The 22,710-nt window shown below is 50.7% G+C and overlaps 8 protein-coding genes across 8 annotated transcripts; 4 read left to right on the top strand and 4 right to left on the bottom strand.

Annotated features, from left to right (window-relative positions):
- Positions 1 to 3,535: 3,535 nt before the first annotated feature.
- Positions 3,536 to 4,104, bottom strand: A1O9_03600 (uncharacterized protein; the record flags this gene model as incomplete). The annotated part of the gene is made up of 1 exon (XM_013409164.1): positions 3,536 to 4,104. A coding segment is annotated over one exon (567 nt), but the record flags the coding sequence as incomplete, so codon positions are not given.
- Positions 4,105 to 5,296: 1,192 nt separating this feature from the next.
- On the top strand, positions 5,297 to 6,238 carry A1O9_03599 (5-carboxymethyl-2-hydroxymuconate isomerase; the record flags this gene model as incomplete). Its single annotated transcript, XM_013409163.1, has 4 exons — positions 5,297 to 5,374; positions 5,485 to 5,527; positions 5,585 to 5,649; positions 5,759 to 6,238. Coding segments are annotated over 4 exons (666 nt in total), but the record flags the coding sequence as incomplete, so codon positions are not given.
- A 963-nt stretch (positions 6,239 to 7,201) lies between these two features.
- On the bottom strand, positions 7,202 to 9,295 carry A1O9_03598 (uncharacterized protein; the record flags this gene model as incomplete). The annotated part of the gene is made up of 6 exons (XM_013409162.1): positions 7,202 to 7,733; positions 7,796 to 7,971; positions 8,022 to 8,305; positions 8,367 to 8,564; positions 8,624 to 8,977; positions 9,037 to 9,295. The coding sequence occupies 6 exons, from the start codon at positions 9,293 to 9,295 to the stop codon at positions 7,202 to 7,204; spliced, it is 1,803 nt and encodes a 600-aa protein (XP_013264616.1).
- Positions 9,296 to 10,452: 1,157 nt separating this feature from the next.
- A1O9_03597 (uncharacterized protein) lies at positions 10,453 to 11,156 on the top strand (the record flags this gene model as incomplete). Its single annotated transcript, XM_013409161.1, has 3 exons — positions 10,453 to 10,642; positions 10,801 to 11,027; positions 11,106 to 11,156. The coding sequence occupies 3 exons, from the start codon at positions 10,453 to 10,455 to the stop codon at positions 11,154 to 11,156; spliced, it is 468 nt and encodes a 155-aa protein (XP_013264615.1).
- Positions 11,157 to 11,533: 377 nt separating this feature from the next.
- On the bottom strand, positions 11,534 to 13,386 carry A1O9_03596 (arylsulfatase; the record flags this gene model as incomplete). The annotated part of the gene is made up of 7 exons (XM_013409160.1): positions 11,534 to 11,845; positions 11,917 to 12,023; positions 12,088 to 12,271; positions 12,381 to 12,700; positions 12,761 to 13,072; positions 13,129 to 13,290; positions 13,344 to 13,386. 7 exons carry the CDS (start codon positions 13,384 to 13,386, stop codon positions 11,534 to 11,536), a joined length of 1,440 nt encoding a protein of 479 aa, XP_013264614.1.
- Positions 13,387 to 15,615: 2,229 nt separating this feature from the next.
- On the top strand, positions 15,616 to 16,599 carry A1O9_03595 (uncharacterized protein; the record flags this gene model as incomplete). Its single annotated transcript, XM_013409159.1, has 1 exon — positions 15,616 to 16,599. One exon carries the CDS (start codon positions 15,616 to 15,618, stop codon positions 16,597 to 16,599), a length of 984 nt encoding a protein of 327 aa, XP_013264613.1.
- Positions 16,600 to 16,861: 262 nt separating this feature from the next.
- On the bottom strand, positions 16,862 to 18,344 carry A1O9_03594 (uncharacterized protein; the record flags this gene model as incomplete). Its single annotated transcript, XM_013409158.1, has 5 exons — positions 16,862 to 17,177; positions 17,243 to 17,562; positions 17,617 to 17,934; positions 18,007 to 18,097; positions 18,169 to 18,344. 5 exons carry the CDS (start codon positions 18,342 to 18,344, stop codon positions 16,862 to 16,864), a joined length of 1,221 nt encoding a protein of 406 aa, XP_013264612.1.
- An 892-nt stretch (positions 18,345 to 19,236) lies between these two features.
- A1O9_03593 (uncharacterized protein) lies at positions 19,237 to 22,115 on the top strand (the record flags this gene model as incomplete). The annotated part of the gene is made up of 9 exons (XM_013409157.1): positions 19,237 to 19,348; positions 19,401 to 19,972; positions 20,028 to 20,046; positions 20,102 to 20,302; positions 20,360 to 20,652; positions 20,706 to 20,912; positions 20,970 to 21,466; positions 21,544 to 21,895; positions 22,017 to 22,115. 9 exons carry the CDS (start codon positions 19,237 to 19,239, stop codon positions 22,113 to 22,115), a joined length of 2,352 nt encoding a protein of 783 aa, XP_013264611.1.
- Between the last annotated feature and the right edge of the window lie 595 nt (positions 22,116 to 22,710).

The raw sequence follows: 22,710 nt of genomic DNA, 5'->3' as shown, positions 1-22,710 counted from the left end.
TTTACACGAAAAACTATTAACTAAGCTTTTAAGCTATTTAAAAGGGGTTCTAGATCTAGGACTTCTATACTACTCAAAACCTACCTTAGTAGGATACGCCGATGCCGATTAGGGGGGGGATATATCTACTAGACGCTCGACAACTAGCTACCTATTCCTATTTATGAATAGCCCTATATCCTGGAACTCTCGCCTACAGCGAACAATTCTTTTCTAATAATTAATTATATACTCCAAAACGCTTCTTTTAGTCCTTACTAGTATAGCATTAGCGTTCGCTTTTCCGTACCCACAGGGCTAAGTACCCCAGCAATAGGAGGTGGCTTTTTCTCTAGAGAGCCTACTTAAAGCTGCGCCGTAAATCCACCTAATGTTGAAGGCGACAATATTTATATTTCGAACGGCAATAAGAATACATCGATCTACTACCTAGCCGGTAGCGCGTACGTCTAGAGTGCGGTAAGTCTTATCTATTAGAATAGAATACGGACGGGCTTTTAAGTAATATTATTAATATTTAAAAAGGATATATAATTTAAGTTCTTCTACTTCTAAATCCATCTACTATCATTTTAAATACGAAATTCCGTCTCCGGACAGACCGATTCTAACTATCTACTCTCGCGGTCGGCGACTTCGGAATACACAGTAGAATTCCTAGAGATATTTTGCTATACTCTTTACAACCGATTTTATTGTCCACATTATCTCCTAGAAGCCGACCTAGAGTTCTCGGTATTTTAGAATCTCCTTCTCTATTAGGTATAGATCTTAAGACCGGGGATTAAGGAGGATTTATCATAGACGGGAGAGCCTAGGTGAAAGGGTTTTAATAAATAATAATAAATACGTCTTGATTTTTTAGCTTTCGATGACCAAAAACGTAACTAAACTAGTCTATCCGAGAATAAAGACAATGTCGATTCGGTAGAACTAACAGTATTCTGAAAAGCTATAAATATTACCCTATTCCATTCGTCTTCGAAGGCTATTATTTTCCTATCCTATTATACGCTTCTACCTAAGTACGGCCACTCCATACTATCTCCTCGTTAATATATAGCTTCTAATTAGTAGTGTTTAGTAGAGGGGTTTAATCGATGCTCTATTGCTTCCCTACCTAAAGCTAATATCGAATTACCCTATCTAAAAGACTATGTAAGACTAGGATTAGCATTGCCCGAGACGCTATTACTAGGTTGTCCACGATACCTATTAAGTGGCCTAGTGAGTCCATGTATCAGGCTCCATCCATGTTCTGGGTAGCAATCGCATAGATATCCGGAAAAGCCTCGATGTATGCCTTTTTCAAATCTTGGAGTCCGACGGAGATGGCATTGTCTGACTAAATATCCTAGGTATAATCGACATCCCGGCGTAGTGAAACGCCCTGCGTGGTGGAATAAACACTAGGTACCTTGACTGCCAACGCGTTCCATTCGCTACACATAGATTCGATCGACTATCTATAAGCACTCCCTTATTTGATAGCCATTAGCCTACAGTTATGGCTAGTCTCATTCATAAATACTATAATTTAGGATTTTCACCCCCGGATTTCCGTAGTGTCCGGGGGACAAGGTTTAGGATCTATGATGGAAGTAGCCGAAGACCGTAGAAAGAAGGAGTAGAATGTATAGTCGCTTTCTATCTTATTGAATGACTTAAGATCTATCTAAGTAAAGGAGTATAGGCCTATTTTATATAGCCGTAGACTCCGTTATAATATCTCGTAAGTACGAGAGTAATTACCGAGTATTCGTAAATACGAGTTAACTCCTAGGATGCTTAGAAATTAAGTTGAGTAATTTCTAATCCTATAGAATAGAATGGCGTTTTATAAAATCTTCCGTAAGGCTTAAGTATAGCCTTGCCGAATAGATACCACGTGATCCTAGCTTATATAAGCCTAATCACGTGACTAGGCGTTAATAGGGTATCGCTTAGTCTTAACACGTAGCATCCCGTGAACGAGCTAAAATAGATGCAGTGCACTTTAGACGTCAACACGAGCCCTTACACGATTTCAAAATAATACAGATATTGTAATCGGTCATATATACCTTCTCACCAATTATCTCACCCGTAGCTACTGCTATCCACGACGGGTGCTGATATTTCCTGTCGCCAAGGTATGGTTGAACTGCTCGCAGCTCCCGCCCAATTAAGAAAATGGGTGATGCCGCCCTTGCTCACCCGCGACTCGCGCGACCCGGGTGAGTGACCACCCTTGACCCATTGATGGGAGGGGGTAAAATTCTGGCGGGATGTTAAGGGTCATTATGACTTTATTGTGTGATGCTTAATAGTTAGTTAAGAGACATTACTTATTTATTCACTTTATTAATTAAAGAGTGCTAAAGTGTTTTATCAAGTATGAAGTAGACTCAATGTTACAAACAGGCCTGACCTGCAGGCCACGTCCGAAGCTATGACGACAGCCACTGACTCCATGGAGCAAGAGAACCGAAGGAACTCGGGTTGACTAAGCCAGTGGTCACGTGATAAGATCGAGAGTGACTAGACATTAATTAAAGTAGTTAACGCGATCGACTTGAACTATTTCGCAAATGCTCAAAAACGATCGTTGACCATTGTACTGTACCGGACCCTCGATTTTCCTCACGAGAGCAATCCCATATATGCTACTGTCTCCTCCATCATCACCCGTTCTCGCTGCGCTTTTGTCTACAGAAGCTACAATTTACCGCAAAGGGACCTATGTAGAAAGTCGCTTCCATGCAGGGACGCCAACAGAGTCATCCCTGGGGAATGGCCTCTCTCCAGCGACAGAGTATATGATATATCAAGCCAGGGGCGGCTGCTTTTGGTTCGCCGGGAGATCTGACGACGAGGTAAATTCTAGCCGCTGCCGGATAGGTTGAGTCTCGTAAGCAGTCGATCTGATTGCTGACATTGGACTCGCAGGCCCATTCAAAGTTGAATTTACTCCGATAGTCCATCCTGCAGTCGTGGAGCCCGCAGTCATTAGAATTCCGGACGCGACCTGGGGGCAATCGTCGAAGCGTATGTTATGTTTGATCTTTGCATCGACTACAGGATTTCTTCCCTCGTTTTACAGCACAAGTCGTTTCACCACTGGAAGCGCCTAGCATGGGTGAACAGGTAGCCATGCAGGCTAATCACGACGCCGGAGCAGGCCCCCGGCATGTCCACTATAGTCAGAGGGAAGATATGGCAGGGTTTCGCTAAGCTCTCTCTGCATTTACGTTTTTTTCAGAAGTGTGATCTCATGGTGTGCTAGTTGCCGCTTTTAACTCTCACTTAACCCTTTTAAACCAAACTTACTTGGGGAACTGAATGACTTACGCCCAAGGGGTATCTTTACTAGGAATCAACTAGCAGGCGAAGCCGAGGGCAGGTAGCACTTCTTCTGAGAACTCTCTATGCATGGCATGACGGCTCACAAGTCGATATCCTTGGCAGTGGGACCCTTGGAGTGCATACTTCTTGAACACCAGGTCATCACCCGCGCATCTTCTGCCGAAGGGTATCGACCCACGAGGATGTTCACCGCATGAATCGTTGACCAATCTCGATTCTTTTCTTGATGGAAGCCATGTCCTCGCCTGACTGCAGCCTCTTGACCAGATCTTCCGGGTCGAAGTCCGTTCCCATAGGGTTCTGCGCAAACTCGGGAGAAGCCAAGAACTTCTCGACCTGCTCGTTGGTGTCGAAGTTGTCGACCTGTGTCTCGACCTGGTTCCCATCCGGGTCCGCGTAGTAGATGGAAGTGGTTGGGCCGTGGTTGACGCACCACACCGGCAGGATCCCGTTGGCCTTGCGCTGGCGGTAGGACAGGACCAGGTCTTCCATCTTGTCGTACGCGAAGGCGATGTGCTCGAGACCGCACGTCTGATGGTTCGGGGGGTCTGTTCCTGGAATTTGTGCGATGGCGACACGATGGTGCTCGTGGTCGTACGTCAGAAACGAAATCATATCGTTCTCGAATGATGCATGGGCCCCGAGAAATGTTTTGTAGAAATCCACCATGGGCTTGAGGTTGTTCGTGCGCAGGACAACGTGAGCCAGGTGGTTGGGCTTGACCACTTGACTGCCTACGTTGTCGTAGTCTACTGCCATGGCGCGAGAACTCAGAGAGAGAGAGAGAGAGTTTGTGTGTGTGTTTGTATGTTGATGCGAAGACGGTAAGACCTTGCAAGTATAGTGAGCGGTGGAAGCAGCGCAAACTGGTAGAAAGGTCTGAGGATCTTTATGCGGTCTTGAGCCTCGACCATGACAACAACTTTGGGTAGATGAGATACATGACAGGTGATAATGGTCAGACACCATATCCGCGGCACCCACCAGCAATGCCTGGTCCATGCAAGTGCTCCAAAGTCCGAATTCCAAACTCCGGGCTGTCTCGGCTGTTGCAGGTGGATTCGATTCCCATTTCCTCCGGGGGATTGACAAGGCCGGCCAATCAAGTTTGCCGATCAACCACCGAGGCATGGAGGACGGAATGAATGAATCCAGACCCTTGTGACTGGGACAGGTCCGGAGCGGGACTCGTGCCCGCGTATGTCGGCTTCGAAAAGTTTTACCGAGTCCAGTACTTCCTAACTACGTAAATAGGTACGTTCAACGATGATGGTTCGGTGGCCCCAGGATGGTTCGACCAGAGTCTTATCTCCATATTGACCGCAACCTATGCCACGGACTTTGGAAGCTCGACATGCTCTGTGTACTCCGCTGCCTGAACGCCCAGAGTCCACCCACTGGCCCAGGTGCCCAGCAGTGCCGAAGACCAGGGGTGAGTACTCAGTACAAATACTCAGTACAAGTACTCCCTGCCGTGCTTTGCTGCAGTATCTTGTCACGACTCTCCGCCAGCGTACTTCGTTTAGTTGGACTTGTGGCCTTCGTCACGGAGACACATATTCCATTCACTCATCACTGTATCGACTTCCAAGTCGAGAGACTCATGAACTGACATTTTCACTTCCACTGACACCACGTGCTTCTCCATCGAGTCAAATTTTACATTTTAACAACGGTCTCCTCATTCCAATTCCATCGCCTTGTGCGCTTCGAGAACGAGTCAGGCGAGGTCAAGTACGGCGAAGCGGCGTTAGGAGATCTGAAGACTCTGGTCGGTTCGACGGTTGAAGTCTATACTGGACAAGTTCCATGGGATCCCGATTTCCAAAAGAGTGGCCAGAAGGATGTTATTCACAAGGTATGGAGAGTGAACAGAACAGAGCATCTCTCTCTTCCCCCCCTCATGATGAGATATCCGACGCCGATCTAACCGGGACACTCTACTCGACAGGTTCTCGCACCTCTGCCTCGTGTGCTGATTTTCAGTTGTATCGGGCTCAACTACAAGGCACATGCGGCTGAGACAAAGGTACAGTGGAACAGAGATGCTAGACGATTCTGGTCCAGTGTCATAGATATATCAGCCTCAAAGCAGCGTTGGTTTCAACACTCAGAGCTGACCAGGTGTTTTCGATCAAGACAAACCCACCGGTATACCCGGTCCTGTTCAACAAGCCTTCTTGTAGGTGACTCAGGGGGGTGCAGTGGATGTGCTCATGCTAAAGGGTTGATCTTTCAGCTTGTCTCGCCGGTCCAGCCGATGATATCCCAATCCACAAAGATGCTCAATTTCTCGACTACGAGGTATGGCAACTCCACAAGCCACAGGCACTTTTTACCTGGTTTTCAAGACGCGCGCCTTGGCTACTCGACGCTCAAACCTCCTCCTGACATGGGTAACCTGTCTGTCTAGGGCGAATTGTGTATCGTCATTGGACAAACATGCAAGGACCTCTCGGAGACCGACGACGCGCTAGACTACGTGCTCGGGTATACCGTTGGCAACGACGTCTCTTCTCGATATTGGCAGATGCCTGACAGATCCGGTCAACAAGCAGGTTACTCGAAGAGTTTCGACAAGTTTGCGCCCCTCGGACCCGTCATCTGCTCGACTGCAGAGATTCCGTCCCCAGAAACTTTGACTTTGGTCACGAAGGTCAATGGACTCGAGCGTCAGAGAGGCAGTATCGAGGACCTGATCTTCACCGTGCAAGACATCGTCAGGTTCACGGCCAGGGGACACACGCTGGAACCGGGCACGGTCATCATGACGGGCACGCCCAGTGGAGTTGCGGCATTCATGAAGCCACCGGCGTGGTTGAAGGACGGGGATGTTGTCGAGATCGCCATCGACGAAATTGGCACGATTTCCAACAAGATGGTCTTCGAGTAGTTTTTTTTGATTCATGAGAGCATTGAGGGAGCGATGGTCGTCAAGACTGGGTTCCGGTCCGCCTCGTTCGAGGCTTGAAGATAGAAAAACCACGAGACCACGACACTAACACCCAAGAGATCCATGAACCAGCAGAGCCACCACAGTATCATATAAGTGAGTGAAAGCGATTCTCCCTGTTTCCCAGGCCCGTTTCTGTCCAGTGACAACCTCACGACTTACTGCAAGCCCATGTCCCTGATTGATGAGTCCGAGTGAGCGCCATCCGGGGGCAGAACTGCTGTCATTGGTAGTTCCGTGAGTCGTGGCCCAATGGCATGCCGTGCCACCATCATACGGGTACTCTGAAGTGTCTGGGGACTCCCTCTCCACGGGTTTTGTGTGACTTTGATCCTGCCGAGGTGACGATTGGCCCGGTCAAAGACATGGCCTGGCTCGTTGAGACTGCCCCAGATCCCTCAACCTCCAAGACAATGTCTCTGCTATTAGGATCAAAATGGGGTTTCAAGACGTCAGGTGCTTCTCCAGACTTCCAGTATCCAAAGTCGAATGAATGTTTCCGATCTGATCTGAGTGGTCTTGCAAGCTCTAAAAAGTGTTCACTGTCGAAGAGTCGTTGTTGACTGATTCACCGCGAACCAACTGCTCCGATATTTGGAGCATTGTATCCAAAGCGTTCTGCAGCGCCGAACTCCACACGCATGATAACGAGTCGCGCTGAAGGTGTAATTTGACTGCGCGAAGATATTCCGAGTCAGTTTTGGCGGCGAAGCGGCTGGGATTGTCGCAGATGGCCCTGTGCAGAATCGCCGAGGTGGATAAGTATTGACTTGTGCGGATGCTGCAGCAAGTTTCAGATTTGAATACTGAACAATCCACGAAGGTAAGTACTTACGAGAGGGGAAATAAACTTCCACCAGTGCTGCCATCAGCAATGCTGGAAGAGACAAACATTAGGAGAGTTCAAGAGTGCCTCGCGGTGGGGACAACAACCACGGTAACTTGCCTGTTTAAGATTTGGACGTATGAACGTGCTGCAGACAACACCCTCATCTCAATGGCTTGGAGTGAGGATCTATGTCGATCATGGATGGCCTCCCAATTCGTGGTGATCGCCGTGATACAAGCCCAGTGAATCGACCGCAAGAGATTGAAGTAATCGAGATGAAGCGGCGCCACCAGCATATACGAGTTCCAGTCGGCAACCACGTCTAGTCCTGGTTGAAGTGTAATAGGCAACTGATCCCTCCACCGCGTCAGGGTATCGTTAAGATCCTTCAAAGTCTCTAACCTGGTATTTGGGGTGATGCAAAGACTGTTGATGGTCACGAATCGGTTTGAGAGTTCGGTCAGTCTGGCATACCAACAGTGGATCGCAGACACCAATCCAGCAGTGTTTGACGCTTTGGTTTGGTCAGAGCAAAGCGGCAAGATGTCGACATCGTATGTCAGCTCGCGGACTGCAGTTGGTCTTCCCTCACACATGGCGGAAGATCTGTGACAGTCAGACAATGTTATGAACTCTAACTAGCATGTCGACGTTTTCTGACAACTCACGTTTCGAATCTAAAGGCAATCCACCACAGTTGAGATCGAAATCTGATCTCATCTGGATCAAGGTTGAGGTCCAGAGGACTTCTCCTGTGTAGGCCGAGTTGCTGACACATGCGGATACTCAATCCGCAGAGAACCGATGCCAGACTGTATTGACCGTGGAGTTCCAAGAACATGGTCTGGGGAGAGGTTAGAACATGTATGTCTCATGTCGTCAAGTAGCACGCACGTGAAGCAGCATCACCTGCAATGCCACCAGGGAACTTTCGGTCATGGGAACGTAGACCAGTGCGCAGGCCTTTTGAAACAGATGACGGGAGAATTGATCCAATGGCGATGAAAACGCAGAATTTATCCGATCGCTGGCAGCACCAATCGTGAAGACCAGACAGGAAAGTATGTATTGTGCCACCCGATGAGTCTTCTGGTTTCGATCATACAATGACTCCCAGCTGGCTTGGAACTGATGTTTGCGCAAGATCGGGTAATACGCTTGGACATTATCGAAGTAGGCTATCGGCAAGAGTAAGCGACCATGAACCATGATTGCTTCGGCGAAATGGACGACCCTTACCGTTCACGCAAATCGCCGCAAGAGATTTTGGAGGTAATTGTCCTGATGAGAGCTCCATTGTAGCGTCTGAATCGAATTTGGCGATATGTTTTGCGGCCTGGACAAGCCATTCGAAGTTGAGGTCACTCGAGAGCTGAGGGTGTTTGGTTTTGGAAGTATGGATGGCACTTGCGAGTGTGGCACCGCTAGAATTGGATCCTGAATCCTGAGTCAGCGAAAAGACTGCGAATACAGGGCATTGACCCTGCCTAGATAACCGCCTTTGGCATTGGCGATGCTGATGAAAAGCCCCTCTGGAATATGACCCTCCGATCTCGCGCTCCCGGAAGCTGGCTGGAGAGATTCCACACCTGAAAGCTTATCATCCTCCTGAGAGAAGCGAGGGATGGATGTGGGCGTGTACCGGGGAGTTTGAACGTGGTCGTCAAGACCAGCTACCGGTGGCGCGATAGCTGTTTCGGGCAGGCATGTAGCTTGTGGGTCGTCCAAAGACTCAAAATCGCCGTCCACCAGATCGCCGAGGAAGGAGAAGTCATGGAATGGGACATTTGATCTCAGGATCTCATCTTCGAAGAGCTCGTCCAGCTGAATAGGCTGCTGGGGACGATCATCTGCGTCGACTGTCAGTGGCTCTACTGCAATCGTGGTTACTGGAAAGTGAGAAGCTGACAGTTCAGAGGCTCGCAGCTGGTGAAAGCACAGTCCATTTGCCCCTCGCTATGCTCTTGCAGGGCGGGAGTTGCATCTAGAGGTCTGAGCAAATCCGGAGCAGGCCCGACCAATGTCGAAGTCCTCGATGCGACTCCCTGGTCTGAAATGCCATGATCAAGGGTGTTGGAGGAGGGGACTTCTGAGGATCGCATCAAGGCGCTCTTGGCTTTTGGGTTTTCTGATTGCGTGCAGGCCTTCTGGTAGAGTCTACAGTTCATGCAAGGCCTTTCATTGTATGTGCATTTGAGCTGTTGCGATAAGTCCAACGTCCGGGAATTTGGCTTAGGCAGAGGTCACATACTCTTCTGGTTCGACAGTTATCACAGGCAAGCAACGCCGGCCTGCGTCGAGTAGGTTTCCGACCACCGCTGGTAGCCGTGGCTACAGGACCTTCCCTTGCCATCTGGTGTGTCGATGTCCCTTCATCGTGAGGTTATCATGGAGGCAGAAGGAAGATAGACGACTAGGTCTGAAGAGAAAGACCGGGGATTGTGGCCGGTTTGCGACTGGAGTTAACTCCATCGCCTGACCCTTGCCTGGCCTTTAGGGGTCGCGGGGGTTTCTCACCGGGCCTAACAGGCTGTCTGGGTGCCCCGTATTCGCACCATCCAGTTTTCCCGGGGCTAACCGATTGGCCGCGTCCATTAGTGGCATTCGCCTCTCTAGGCGGCCCAGGCCACCATTAGCCCGTGAACCAGTGCCTACCTAAGCTACATGTAGGTACCTAAATAAACCGCGAGATATCGAGGAGACCTCTAGTGCCCTGAACCGTGCCCGGAATACCCTGCCGAATATATGTCCGGCTACGTAGAATTTCCTGGGAAGCTTACTGAACAATCATGGGACAGTACGGACTCCGGAATACAGGAATGGTGGCTTCAGGCTCGCGGTTGAAGGCGATCTCACGGAGTAATGCTCTCCGTGGACAAAACCTCAAGCCTCGGCTCCGTGGAATGCTGACCAGTGACCACTTGAGATCTACGGATACCCAATTACCTCCTTTGGACAGTGAAGTGGAGTGATGATATGGTACGGAGTACTCCTTACAGTGACCGTTCTCGGCCTCATGGTTCCACAACTTCGGTGACTCAGAATGTCGACTGCGAGGCATGTAGTGTCTGGCTTTTCGAGATGAGTTCCCATTTGCTACCCGTATGGGCTGTTGGGAGCTATGATCCCGATGTGCGTGACGGAGCAGGAAAAATACTCCTGTAAGTGATATTACCCCGTGGCGGATTATCTGAGGCTGATTCCCAAGGTAAACCGTACTGTACATCAAGCAGTCTCCCGACCTATCCACAGTCCAGTCCGACAAACCACGAGCCAGGAGAACCCTCAAAATCAGACTCCCACACCCTCCGGAACGCGACCAGCCATGGGATACAACACCGCCGAAACAGAATGGCCCTCGTCCATCGAGCTGTCCGAAGCCAAAAAGGACTTCCTCGACAAGTATTTTAACCTCTTGGACACCAACACACCGACAGCGGGTGCCGAAGTTGCGGACCTCTATACCGATGACGGGTACATCATGGGCCACGCCGGGCCTGTCCGCGGCCACGCAGGTATGTACGAGTAACTCTTCGATGATGGTGACGGTGGCGACATATGTGACCTGTCGATTCCACACCGCAACACCCTCCAAAACAAAGTGGCAGAGACCTTGTTGGCCCCGTGGGGGAAGTGTGTCGGTCCCCAATGGACTAAACATTTTGCTTCCCAGAAATCCAAAAGTCTCGCGACAATGGATGGAGCGTGATCAAAACGCGGTGTCACAAGTTGATTCGAGTCTACGTATTCGATTCCAGCGCGACAGACTTGCTCATCATCGGGTCGGCCGTTCAGGGCCTTGCGAACGGAAAATCGGTGTCAGGTGAATGGGCCGCCAGGATCTATCTCGACCAGGGTGCCGATGACAGTGTCAAGATCAAATCACATCAAGTTTGGGCGGTGAGTGACTGGCGCAGTCGCCCTATCTCTAACAGGTCTTGTGGGAACAGACAGCCGACTGACACGAATTGCATGTAGGATTTCGGTGGTGGCCTCAAGGCAATTCAAGAAGCGCTGGGTAGCTCTTGAAAATTAGAGGCGCAAAAGGCCGCATGGCCTGCTAGGCTTCTACTGATTGCGCCGATGGAACACATGCTTTTATGTTGGCTCACCATGATGCGCGGACATCGATGAGCGAAGTTGACGGCCCGTAGAATTCACCCAGTCAGGACTCAACAATGCATGATGCTGATGGCGAACGCACTTTTCACTACCTGTAGGCTGTATATACCAATTCTTATGTGGCACTGATTGAGATTTGGTCTCTAGTTCTATCAGTCTACAGAATTTGTACATAATTCTACCTCGAGTTGCAGATAGAGTGGCCCTGGAGCGATTAGAGCTTCCCCTCGTCGAACGTGATTTGTCCAACTGACCTTGAACAATCGTCATGATACTCTCATCGCTCAGTCAGGTACATGGTATGGATCCACATTCATGGCCCCCTCAGCAGCGATGATGTAGCCTAGAGCACACTCGGTGAAGGCGACCTTGGGCTGGTTGGCATAGAAGCTGTCCAAGCTAGGATCTAGAGCGTCGATGAGATGGGTGACCTTCCCATCTGGGTGAAGAGTCAACCATGGCTCAACGCATTGGCTCGCTTTACACGACTTCATCACCATCAACAGCGCGTTCAACCTCGACACCACGTTATTGACGGGCTGGCCATTGATTTGGACGAACGTTTGGAACAGATTGTTGGTCTGGTACGGATCGGTCTGGATCATCCCAAGAGTTGTCAGTTCGAAGAGTCAGGTCCCAATAGCGATAGCTGTCAATTCATCCGTACCTTCATGTCATATAGCTCGTGCTCGTGGTTGCACCACACAGTGTACATTAGGTCATATTGTGGACTGACGATACGTATACCCTTGTAGGTGTTATTTGCATGAGGTGCTGATCAAATCGTCAGTGCCCAGCCCTGGTTGCCGACGACCCAAGTGAGGCTTACTGAAGCTACCATTGACGCCCGATCTGTACAATGCTCCTTCTTCGCCTGCGACTCCCCAGTATTCGACGGCAACGTGCTCACGAATGGTTGACGCTGCCACCTTATCCATGGCGGGTAATGTCAATGGCATGGGTGTGCCGTCGAAGTCTTGACGAAGAGGAATTTGTGCGAGATCGAAAATTGTAGCTGCAAACTGTCCGATGGTCAGCTGGACTGCCTCAAAAGCCAAGGACGCAACTACGGTGACTCGAGTTTGTGAACAATGAGTACACGGTATATTGCGCAGATTGGATCAGACTTACGTCGTGATGGGTCGTGGTGAAGCTGACGGAATGATTCTTTGGCACGCCGGGTCCGGCAATCAGGAACGGCACATTGACATCTTCCTCAAAGGCACATTGCTTGCCTGGATTCAGGCGGTGCTGACCGATATGGAAGCCGTTGTCGCTGGTGTAGATAACGTAGGTGTTCTGGTCCATACCGAGTGCTTTGAGCTTTTCAAACAGAGCACCCACCATTTCATCAACAGCCTGTAACGATTGCAACCGCTTCACGTAGAATGAATCGTTATAATCGACCACACTCTGGTTCTGACGATGCAACTGTTTCACCCAGCTGACACCTTGAGCCTATGTCGACCCGGAGTTAGTGTCCCTTCTGCTTCCCTCAGAACAAGATGAACATGCCTCCTCAGGATTGAAGCTAGGCCCACGAGGGACCTTGGCATCTAGAAATAGTTTCTCGTGTCGTTTTGCCGGTCTGGGAACGTCGAACCAAACCGAATTGCCGCGCCCGATGATGGATTCCGTATGCGGCGCGATTGGGGCAAGCCCCAAGAAGAAAGGTCGGCTGCTCTTCGCTGCCATGTCAAGCCATGAGAGTGAGAGGTTCGCGATGATGTCTGTCGAGTACTCTCCCGGACGGAAGGCTGGAGGTTGATCATTCATCTGTATGCAAGTGTTATAGTATGTGTATGTGCCCGGGTCAAGGAGAACTACGCCACGATATTAGCAGCAAGGTCAAGCACAATGAGACCTTTGGGGTCATTACAGCCGGTCTGATTCCAACCTGCAGGGAGTGGCTTGTTCCAGTTGGCGAGATTGTGGGCGTTGAATAGTTTGCCAGTGTAGTACGTGTCATAGCCAGCATTCTGGAGCCAGACCGGCAGATACTTGTCGTTGTAGCCTTCTTGGACGAACTTTGGGTACCCGCCTAGAAGAACATATCAGCCAAGTCGTAAAGCTGCAGCTGTGATCCCGACGTACCCCATGGAGGATAGACATCAGTGACATTTGTGTTGTGAGCCATTTTCCCAGTTAATATGCTAACGCGTGCGGGCAACACACCGCAGTCGTGCAGAAATGTTTTTCGAAATTGGTCCCTCCATCACGCAAATGCTTCATGGTCTGTGTCTGATACTCGAGAGAATGTAGACGTAGATCTTGGTCATCCGTCAGGATGAAGATGATGTTCGGTTTCTTCTTGGTTGGACATTTGGAGGCCCACGAAACCGAGAGAAGCAGCAAGCTTACATAGGCCCACGTAAGGATCGGGACCATTTTGGCTGTATGGAATTAGAAGCATTTGGCGCCGAAATTGAGCGATTCGGGAGAGAAGAGCAACCTTTATATCATCCAGTCAAGAGAGCGACGAAATCCCACGTGGAGAGTCGAATTCACACCGCTGAAGCGGTTTCCGCTTGCACGCTGTTCCGGTCGACGTCAACAGGGATGGAGTTGTCACTAGTCTAGAAAAGTGTTCGAAGCCTGGATCCACCCTCCATCCCAATGTGAGGTAAGAATATAATCCCATTGCGGAAAATTCAATGGCCTCTCTGGTAGGTGGAGACTGTGAAAGTATGCTAACGTCAAAATGCAGCAAAGCGAGTACAGCACCAGTCCAGGCATTGGCGGGTCTCAATATCAGTCACATGAGGCGTACCGTTGAAAGGAGTGCATGGGTAGTGGCGGCAGTGGCACTCGTAGGGCCATGCCGGGTAGCGATCTGATCTGTCCTTATCCCTGACCAAGATCAGAATTCCGCGGGAAGTGGACGAGCATTGAGCAATGCGAGAAAAGAGGAGGTAAAGGTTGCAGACAATTCAAAAGCTATCAGGCGACCCAGAAACCATCGCTTGTCCAATTCCCTTGATATACGACGTTAATCAAGGTTCAGTCGCCTACCGGTGGTGTAGTCAGATTGTCACTACGGCACCCTTACACTGTCACGGAGATGCGAGCTTTGACGATACGCCGCATTCCCGCAAGTGACTTTGTCAGAAAAGATGGCTTGAGATTTTGGTATGCTAGTGGCTGGAGTATAGACGGGAGGGGGAGTATAGATTGTCGAGTAAATTGATAGGTGAGCCGTTGGACTGGGTTGTCGTCCTGTTCCTGCGGATGCGAGTTTCTGAATCTCGACATTCTCCGTGCCTCGGCATCAGTACCCCAGACCTAGCACTCAGTAGGGCACTCGGGGCATTCCAGGTCATCAGATCTGGTGTTCCACCCCACGGGGCGCCGCCACTGAAGAAGTGGGATGCTGAGTCGTCAGCTCCCAATCTCGATTGATGACTGTCAAAAGATCGGCGCATCTGGTTTTTGCTGCGAGGAAAGCAACTTATCACGGCGGGTGAAGCGCAGGCAGGACCACGAGCACTCCTTGAACGAGAGTGCAAGAGATTGTTTGTTCCAGGCCTTTAGGTTTCGCATTGCTCTTCCCTTCGCTACGAGCGCAGAAGGCGCCCGAGATGTCTGCGGTATGAAAGAGGATGAGTGAGTATCTGACGTAGGGACCTAGAGACGTTGTCTTATTGGTCGTTGTATCGTTCGTGAAGAACCATTTCTTAAAAGCAGCGTGGTATTCAACCACAAGCGGGACTCTTCTCACGTCGGACTTCATCATACGATGTCACTGACTGACTCTTTTGGGGAGGAGGCCTCTCACCACCGAAGACAGACTGTGTCGATGACGGACCCGGGAACCAGCGTCGTTCAAAGCTGTTCCGTAACCTTTCTTTCCGCGGCAGTGTCGCAAGCCCAAGAGACGTGTCCTTCAAAACCACTGGCCCCAAAACTCGGCCAGATCCCGTCAAAGCACCTCGAGCACCCGACCCAACAGACACTGCATCACTTCACTCCATCATGGACTCGATCCCGCCGGTCGTTGTCGTCGTCCAATAGCCTTCAAGCCGAACTTGACTGGGCCCCTTCCGGGGTGAGCACGTGTCGGCAAGCTTGAAGTCGGAGAACTAGTTTCGGTATTTTGAGAAAATCTGTCACTTTCCGAAGCGGTTTCAGTCACTTTAACCCCGGATTAGCGAGCATGTCGATCCTCCCAACTTCTTCTTAACTCTTCCTGGACAGTTCCAAGTGGTGCTGAGCTGCCACCATTTTCGTCAACAACTCCCCGGGAAGATGCTCCTTTTGAACCCCCAGCCCGGTCCATGGCTGGGATCGTCTTTCTGTCGTGAATCTCTTCTTCCTGCTCTGGCAATAGACATATCGTTGGCAGAAAAACTTTTGGACTGCAAGCAACATGGACAAATTACCAGCGTTGGGCCGTGATGTGGTCGGTTCAGCACCAGTTACCTTCCAGGCATTTGGCGATCTTTTACGCCGACCGGAAAGTTTGGCATTGCTCAACAGCATCCCAAGAGAGGTCCACCGCTATGGCGACCATGAGCGTCAAACCCTCGATCTATATCGCCCTTCTTCAAGCTCGGGCCAATATAGACCAATCTTTGTTTTTGTCCACGGTGGCGCCAATGTCAGTGGGGGGAGCATTGCGCCCGAGATCCCAGGCGAAGTGGTGTACAAAGGTCTAGCCTTTTTTCTGACACAAGAGATGGGGTACGACGCTGTTGTGATGAACTATCGCCTGCTACAGCACGGTGCCGTGTTCAACAGCGGCGGACAAGATCTCGACCTCGTCATCAGATGGATTGAGGAGAATCTTTGCACGAAAAGAGACGAACCGAGGACCTTGTTCATCATGGGCAATTCGGCTGGTGGTGTACATCTAGCTGGGTGGCTCTTCGATAAGCAGTTCACAGGGTCGACGCAACGAGTCACGGAGCCTTCAGCAAAGCTCTTTCTCAGCAGGGCGATTATTCTTAGTTCTACGCTGCTTGCAGATCCGGACAACTCATTCGTGGCGCACATAGTGCCTCATCTATTGAGATATTACACGACCCGCGAACTTATCGTCCACAATGCACCGATCAATTTGATGCGAAGGAAGTACAGCAGTCACTCCAAAGATGACAACGGGACAATCTTGCGCTGTCCAAAGCTATTGCTCATCGCCACTGAGTATGATCCTGTCTTGCTCATAGACACGATGAAGCAATTGACGACAGAGTGGAAGGACGTCGGCGGACAAGCGGAATACTGGGAGCTTCCGGGCCATAATCACCTCAGTCCACCACTTGCCCTAGGCACAGGTGACAAGGCTGCAGAGGCCTGGGGTTTCGAGCTCGCAAAACGACTTTCCGTTGATCATAGCTCCGAAATCATTTGATGACAGAAATATGTTCGCCTAGAACGCTCTTTTGCAACTTTTGCAACACCATCAATTCAATCCTTTAACCCCATTTGGGCTATGCCATAGCATTGACCTCATGTTGAACGTTGCATATCAATTCTTCTCTATCATTGCATGAGAGCATTTCCGGTTCATTTCGAACTGTCCATTGCTGTCGACGCTGCCAGAAGCTCAACTGACCAGGTCATAATGTTTTGTCAAATCTGCAGTCAGTACATCCTGCGTCTGTGACTTTTGGTCAGAACATCGACCGTCTCCGTAGCGGATCGACCTGGAAACTTACACGGAGGAGATGACCCAGCCTGGCCGGATCTTGAGCAGCCGCGTGCATGAATTGTAGAGTAAGGTCTTTCTCCAAAGCTGTTGATCCATCAATCCATATCCGCTCCAGGTTGGCTGAGGAGATAGGATCGATGAACTTGTAGAATATTTCTCTCCTCGTCTGATCGTAGATCTCCAGGATTTTCAAACTGGCCTTTTCTTCGTGAATGCCCTGCAGAGCATCTACGAGGCTCCCAACGTCCGAAATGCCTCCAGTCAGACCAAGGCCACCCCTGGTCGATGTGGGTTAGTTCCGTTCCAATGCGTGTGTGTATCAGAGAATGCGTCGTCGACTCACATTGGGTTGCACAAATGGGCCGCGTCTCCAGCAAGGAGGACGCGCCCAACATGCATTTTCTCCACGCATCGATTATTCATCACGAAGGGACTCCACCTGAGCACATCATACTCGCTTTCTTTTGGTGCCCCCGGCAAGAGCAGTTCCATTTTCGCAGCGCGGCCCTCCATGAGATCCTTTTCGCCGAGTGCACGACGTTCGCCGTAGCCGAAACGCCACAAGCCCGTATTGTCGATCTTGCAGGCCATACCCCAGTGCTCGCGATCGACAATCCATTGCGTATCGGACCATCCGGCCTTTTCGAAACCATCGTAACGGATCTGCCATCAAATGTTGGCGGTTGTCCCAAAGACCACGAAAGAGAGCCCACCTACATTCATTGCCACAATTTGCACATCCCACGTCTTGCCGGGGAACGAGTCCTTGAACAGCGCTCTCCGTACGGCGCTCTGACCACCGTCACACCCAACCATGAAGTCCACATCGAACGTCTCCGTCTGACCATCGCGTTCAGCTTCGACCAGGACATGACTGTCGTCTTGACTGTGGCCAACGTATTTACAGCCCCAGTGGACTTTCGCGTTGTCCAGTTTGCCAAGTTCTTCGTACAACAAGCCGGCTAGGATGTGGACGGGCAGGATGAGGGATCGGTCAGTGAACGTCGGATCCTTGGTAAAATCGACTTCGGTGATCTGACACGAAGTCTCTGATCAGGACAATCCACCGATGCCGTTGGTTGACAGTAAACACTCGTAGTCTCGTACCTTGTTTCCATTGAGCTCCCTCCAGATCATTTTTTTGCCTTCCAACCCTCTCTTGAAAGCTTCATCCAGGACTCCGGCACGGCGCAAGACTCTAGTGCGCCGCAATTTCAGCACAACGCCTCTTCACCTCCCCGGGACAAGGAACTGAATCAAAAGGCATACCTGACTGCGGGAGGTCCATAAGCAATACCCCGTGGACGTGGGTCGATCTGCGTGGCGGTTTCTATGACATCGACGTTGATTCTGCCTTGGGCGAGCATCAAAGCTGTGAGTAGGCCAACGGGACCTGCGCCAACGACGAGCACTCTTGTGGATTTTACCTCTCCCATGGACCGCATAGTGATGGCAGTGACGATTTCTGCGGAAACAACTGGTATTGAATCGTTAGGCGGTCGAACTTTATGTTCTGACGGCCTGTTTGTAATTTGAAGGCGACAGAATAACGGCCAAAGTCTGGGACGCCGAGCTTGAAGAGGACACTACCGTGTTAGGTACTGAATTTTAAATGCCGTGTCTGTGACGGCCTGCTTAGGCTCTTGTCGATCTCGTGGATGCCCGGGATACATCTCCCTGGGATCATGAAGTACGAGGACCTCCATACTGCGACTCGGGCAGATGAGAGCCTCCGGCATGTCGTACTCCGTTACTAGGTAGTTGGGACCTAGCTAAGTCAGTGATTGTTGCGCCTTTGGGTTTCGGACTTCCCATTTTACCCGAATGCCGAAGATGTGGGACCGGAGACTTCGCTCAACCACGGCGTACTCCGTACCCCTGAGTGTTACACACCCGTACTTTTGATTGGAGGTTGTTTGAATGCCAACATCTACTAGACCTCCTCCGCTTTCGCGGGGCGTCGATGCGTAGAATGCTGGGGAGGTTCCTTGGAGCTGTGTGCTACACGGTCACACCTGCCTTCCCGACAGGACTGCGACGCCACGTGATCAATGGGGAAGCTCAATTGCCCGAGGCACGTAAATCGTTCCTCGCCGTGTGCCCATCAGGTAACAACTGGCACCCTTAGTCTTTGTCAAAGTGTGGTCCTTTGCCCTACGACTTGATCTTTCCAAAAACCCTCGCCTGTGATCCTCTGGCCACGCGCGCTCCTCGGTCAACGTCTGCCCATGATGCTTCGAATGGGCCTTACCGCGAGCCACCTATAACACCCGTGAAACTTGTCGAATCCCGAAGCGAGTGACTGACGCGTGCACTCTTTCTTCCGAGTCCGACAAAATGGAGGGTGAATTTGTGGCAACCCCGATATCTAACGAGCCTGAGCCTGAGCCTGCACCGGCGACGAAATACGCCAAAGCCTGCAGTTTCTGCCGCACAAAGAAAGTCAAGTGTAAGTGATTGTAATCTCCTAGGCTCTATCGGTCCGGCTAAATTGGGTCCAGGTGAAGGAGGGCATCCGTGTAGGCAATGTACCAGCCACCATACAGAATGCCTTTTCCCTACTCGAAACCGTCAAAAGCCTCGTCGAATTCGCAGTGAGAAGATGTCAACTCGGCTCGTTCGATTGGAAGCTTTGATCAATTCGTCATCAAAGACTCATCGAGCCGATGCCCATGGTGGACATGGGAGAGTAGCCCCTACAGAGGATACCTCGATCGCTCGAACCGACTTCTGTGTGGCGGCACTCCCCAAGGACGACCGATCAGCGATTACAATACACGAGGTTGACAGATTGGACAATGCCACCAGGTCTGAATCGACCTGGGTGCCATCTAATCTCGACTCGACCCTGGACCATCGTCAGCCTAGATCCGTAGCAGGAGCAAATTTTGACGGCCAAGGGAACAGTACTGAATCTGATCACGATCAGATGCCACGCGTCATCATCGATGCGGCCTACTTCCAGAGCCAAACCGCTACGACTGCCACAACAGGTCTCAAATCGCCGAGCGTCACAAAGACTGGAAGCACCCAAGCTCTAGCAGAAAGCCCAAAGCAACTCTTAGCCGAGATGGTGAGTTATAGTCGATGATTCAATATACGAACGGGGACTGACATTCACCTTCAAGTCCAACAGGGAATACTTTGGTAAGAAGGCGTATCATGTTCGGTTCTGCCAAGCTGACTTGGGAATCCGCGAAAGGACCGAGAGCCTTCTTATCTATTGCATCTCAGCCAGGTATTGAATGGCTTGAGAGCAAGGTGCAGTACCCTGCCATGAGAGAATCTTTACACCGTTTCGCAAGGACTGTCACCATGCTCTTCAAGCAGAATGCGGGCCCGACCCCAGCAAATTTCCCGGCTTCCGAGCCTGCTGAGGATGTTGCTTGGTCGTACGTCAATGGTGAGTCTGGCTCTGGCAAGGTCTCCGAACGCGATGGCTAACTCGATACACTTGTAGCATTCTTTACAAAATCGCTCGATGCCGCCTTCGGGATTGTTGACCAATACTGGTTCTACACTACTCTACTCGAACATTTTCGAATACCGAGTCCAGATGATGAAGATCTATCGTGGTTTGCCCTCCGCTTCACGGTCTATGCGTTCGGATGTCGAATCGCTCTGAGTAAGAATGAGCCATATGCACGTGCGGCCGAGGCGTCCATGGCTCTTTTCGGAAACGCTTTGTCGGTACAGTCAGACATCATGCATCGTCACGCTACCATCAACGGCGTCAGAGCCTTATCGCTCATGGTGAGTCTCGGGATCCGGCAACCTACACGAACGAGCGCCTGACAAGAGACCAGGCATACTTCAGCGAGGGCATCGGCAGCCCCCACATGACATATACCCTGATCTCGAATGCAATGCGCCTGGCCATCGCAAAAGGCCTCCACTGCCAGGCACCGTCTACGTGGAGACTTTCACGGCGGGAAATTTTGCAACGCAACCAGCTGTTTTGGAATATATACGTACTGGATAGGCAGATTTCTTCCCGCTCGGGACTTCCACCAGTAGGATCGTCATCCTGGACGAGAGAGATGCTTGATGTTCACTGACCATCATCACAGGCCATAGACGACGATGAGATTAGCTGCGACACTCCCGACATATCCACTAGCATCAGTGATACAAGCGCCACATTCACCACGATCTGTGTCCTGCTTGGTCAAATTCAATCGCAAGCATATAGGCGCTTGTCAAGTGCCCGAGCCCGGCGACAACCTACAGAAAAAATAATACGCGCAGTGACCGAGCTGAACGCCAAGGTAGATTCCTTGAAACATACCGTCAAGCACTTCATACCGTTCGATGACGCTATCGAGGATATCCAATTACCACAAAACATGACCAGATGTCAGCTCATGGTGGCATACTTTCTCTACTACAGCGTTTTGATCGACATTCACAGCTCTTTGCTTGTCCCTTGGTTCCATTTCACCGACTCAGGCCAATTCGACGCGTTTCGAGCCCAGGTGGAAAGCTCTTGTCGTACCGTTGCCGAGACTGCGCGCAGCATCATCCTGTGCACTGGCTTGATCCGTCTGAAGCCCACTACACCGGTACTGTGAGTGTCTGTCCTAGCTGGTGGAGCAGTCTGTTGTCCTGTGTACGAGACTTGACACCGATCTGATCAAACGACAGGCTTGCACTGTATGGACCATTCCGGGCATCCATCATGCTTTTCATCCATATCCTGTCCAATCCAGGTGCGGCCACCGCCCAGTCTGATCTGGTTCTGATGGGTGTCGCCTCGGGATACGCTCATCGTCTCAATTTTGAGACGGGCGGTGCTTTCAACTGGCCATACATTGGTGAGTGGGCTGCAGCGGCTTCCGCGGCCGTCCACTCAGCCAGACCCTCCGATGCAGGTTTCGCAGCTCAAATTCGCGAACCCGGCACTGCGATGATGGACTCATCGAATGCTGGTGTCGGTGCTCAAATTGAAGCTGAATCCAACACTCCCAACCCGGGTGAAAACCAATACTTCCAAGAGGTGTGTTCCCACCTCTACAGTTTTCAAACTTTTTGGACTTCGCCTACGCGCACGCACTTGAGGGGGAAAAATGGTGATTGTAAAGACCGGTCGGATGGCTGACTCTGTCTCTTACCTACAGCTATTTGACCCTTCATTCGAAGGCGACATGGACCTATGGAGCACGTTGGTACCTGTTATATCTTCAGAGGAACTGGACATGGGCATCTTTGCGACCTGATAGGATGTTACTTGGAAGCAAACTTTCAAGCATTGTGATGCGCCGCAGGCGAGGGACAGATGGCCTGTTCCCTGCCATGTCACAGGTTTGGCGCAACATTTGCCCAAAAAACATGATGAGAATCCCAAAACATTGTCAAGACGTTGTCGCGTCGCCCAGTCGGGAATGACGGCATTGTGAGGATCGAAGAATTCGGGCCCAGGGTGACTTTTGTATAAGTGACTCTGATCTCTGGCATCCGGGGACCGGCAGCGTATAAGTATGTACGACAATATTACGACCTCGGCCTGGTCGTTGTGCGTCGAGTAACCAGTGATGCATGAAAACAATGATTGATTCTCACCGCTTCTCTAGAATCTACTCCGAATGGCCGTTTTAGACCCACACATCGACATCGGTAGATGGGGCTTTTCTTTAAGCTAAGTAGCTCTCTCTCTGTCTCTCTGTGACTGGTACCGGCTCTCTCTGTTTCGCGTCGTAAGGGATTAAGGGTGGTAGGAAAGGGGGTTTTCGTCCAATCCAAACTCAAACTCAAAAAGTTCTTAAAAACCCCGCCGGCGTGGTGAAGCGCTCAACAGGTCCATGCACCAATGTG

The sequence above is a fragment of the Exophiala aquamarina genome, assembly GCF_000709125.1.
Source record: "Exophiala aquamarina CBS 119918 chromosome Unknown aczIA-supercont1.2, whole genome shotgun sequence".
In the NCBI taxonomy this organism is placed as follows: domain Eukaryota; kingdom Fungi; phylum Ascomycota; class Eurotiomycetes; order Chaetothyriales; family Herpotrichiellaceae; genus Exophiala; species Exophiala aquamarina.
This window is presented reverse-complemented; position numbering and strand designations above follow the sequence as displayed.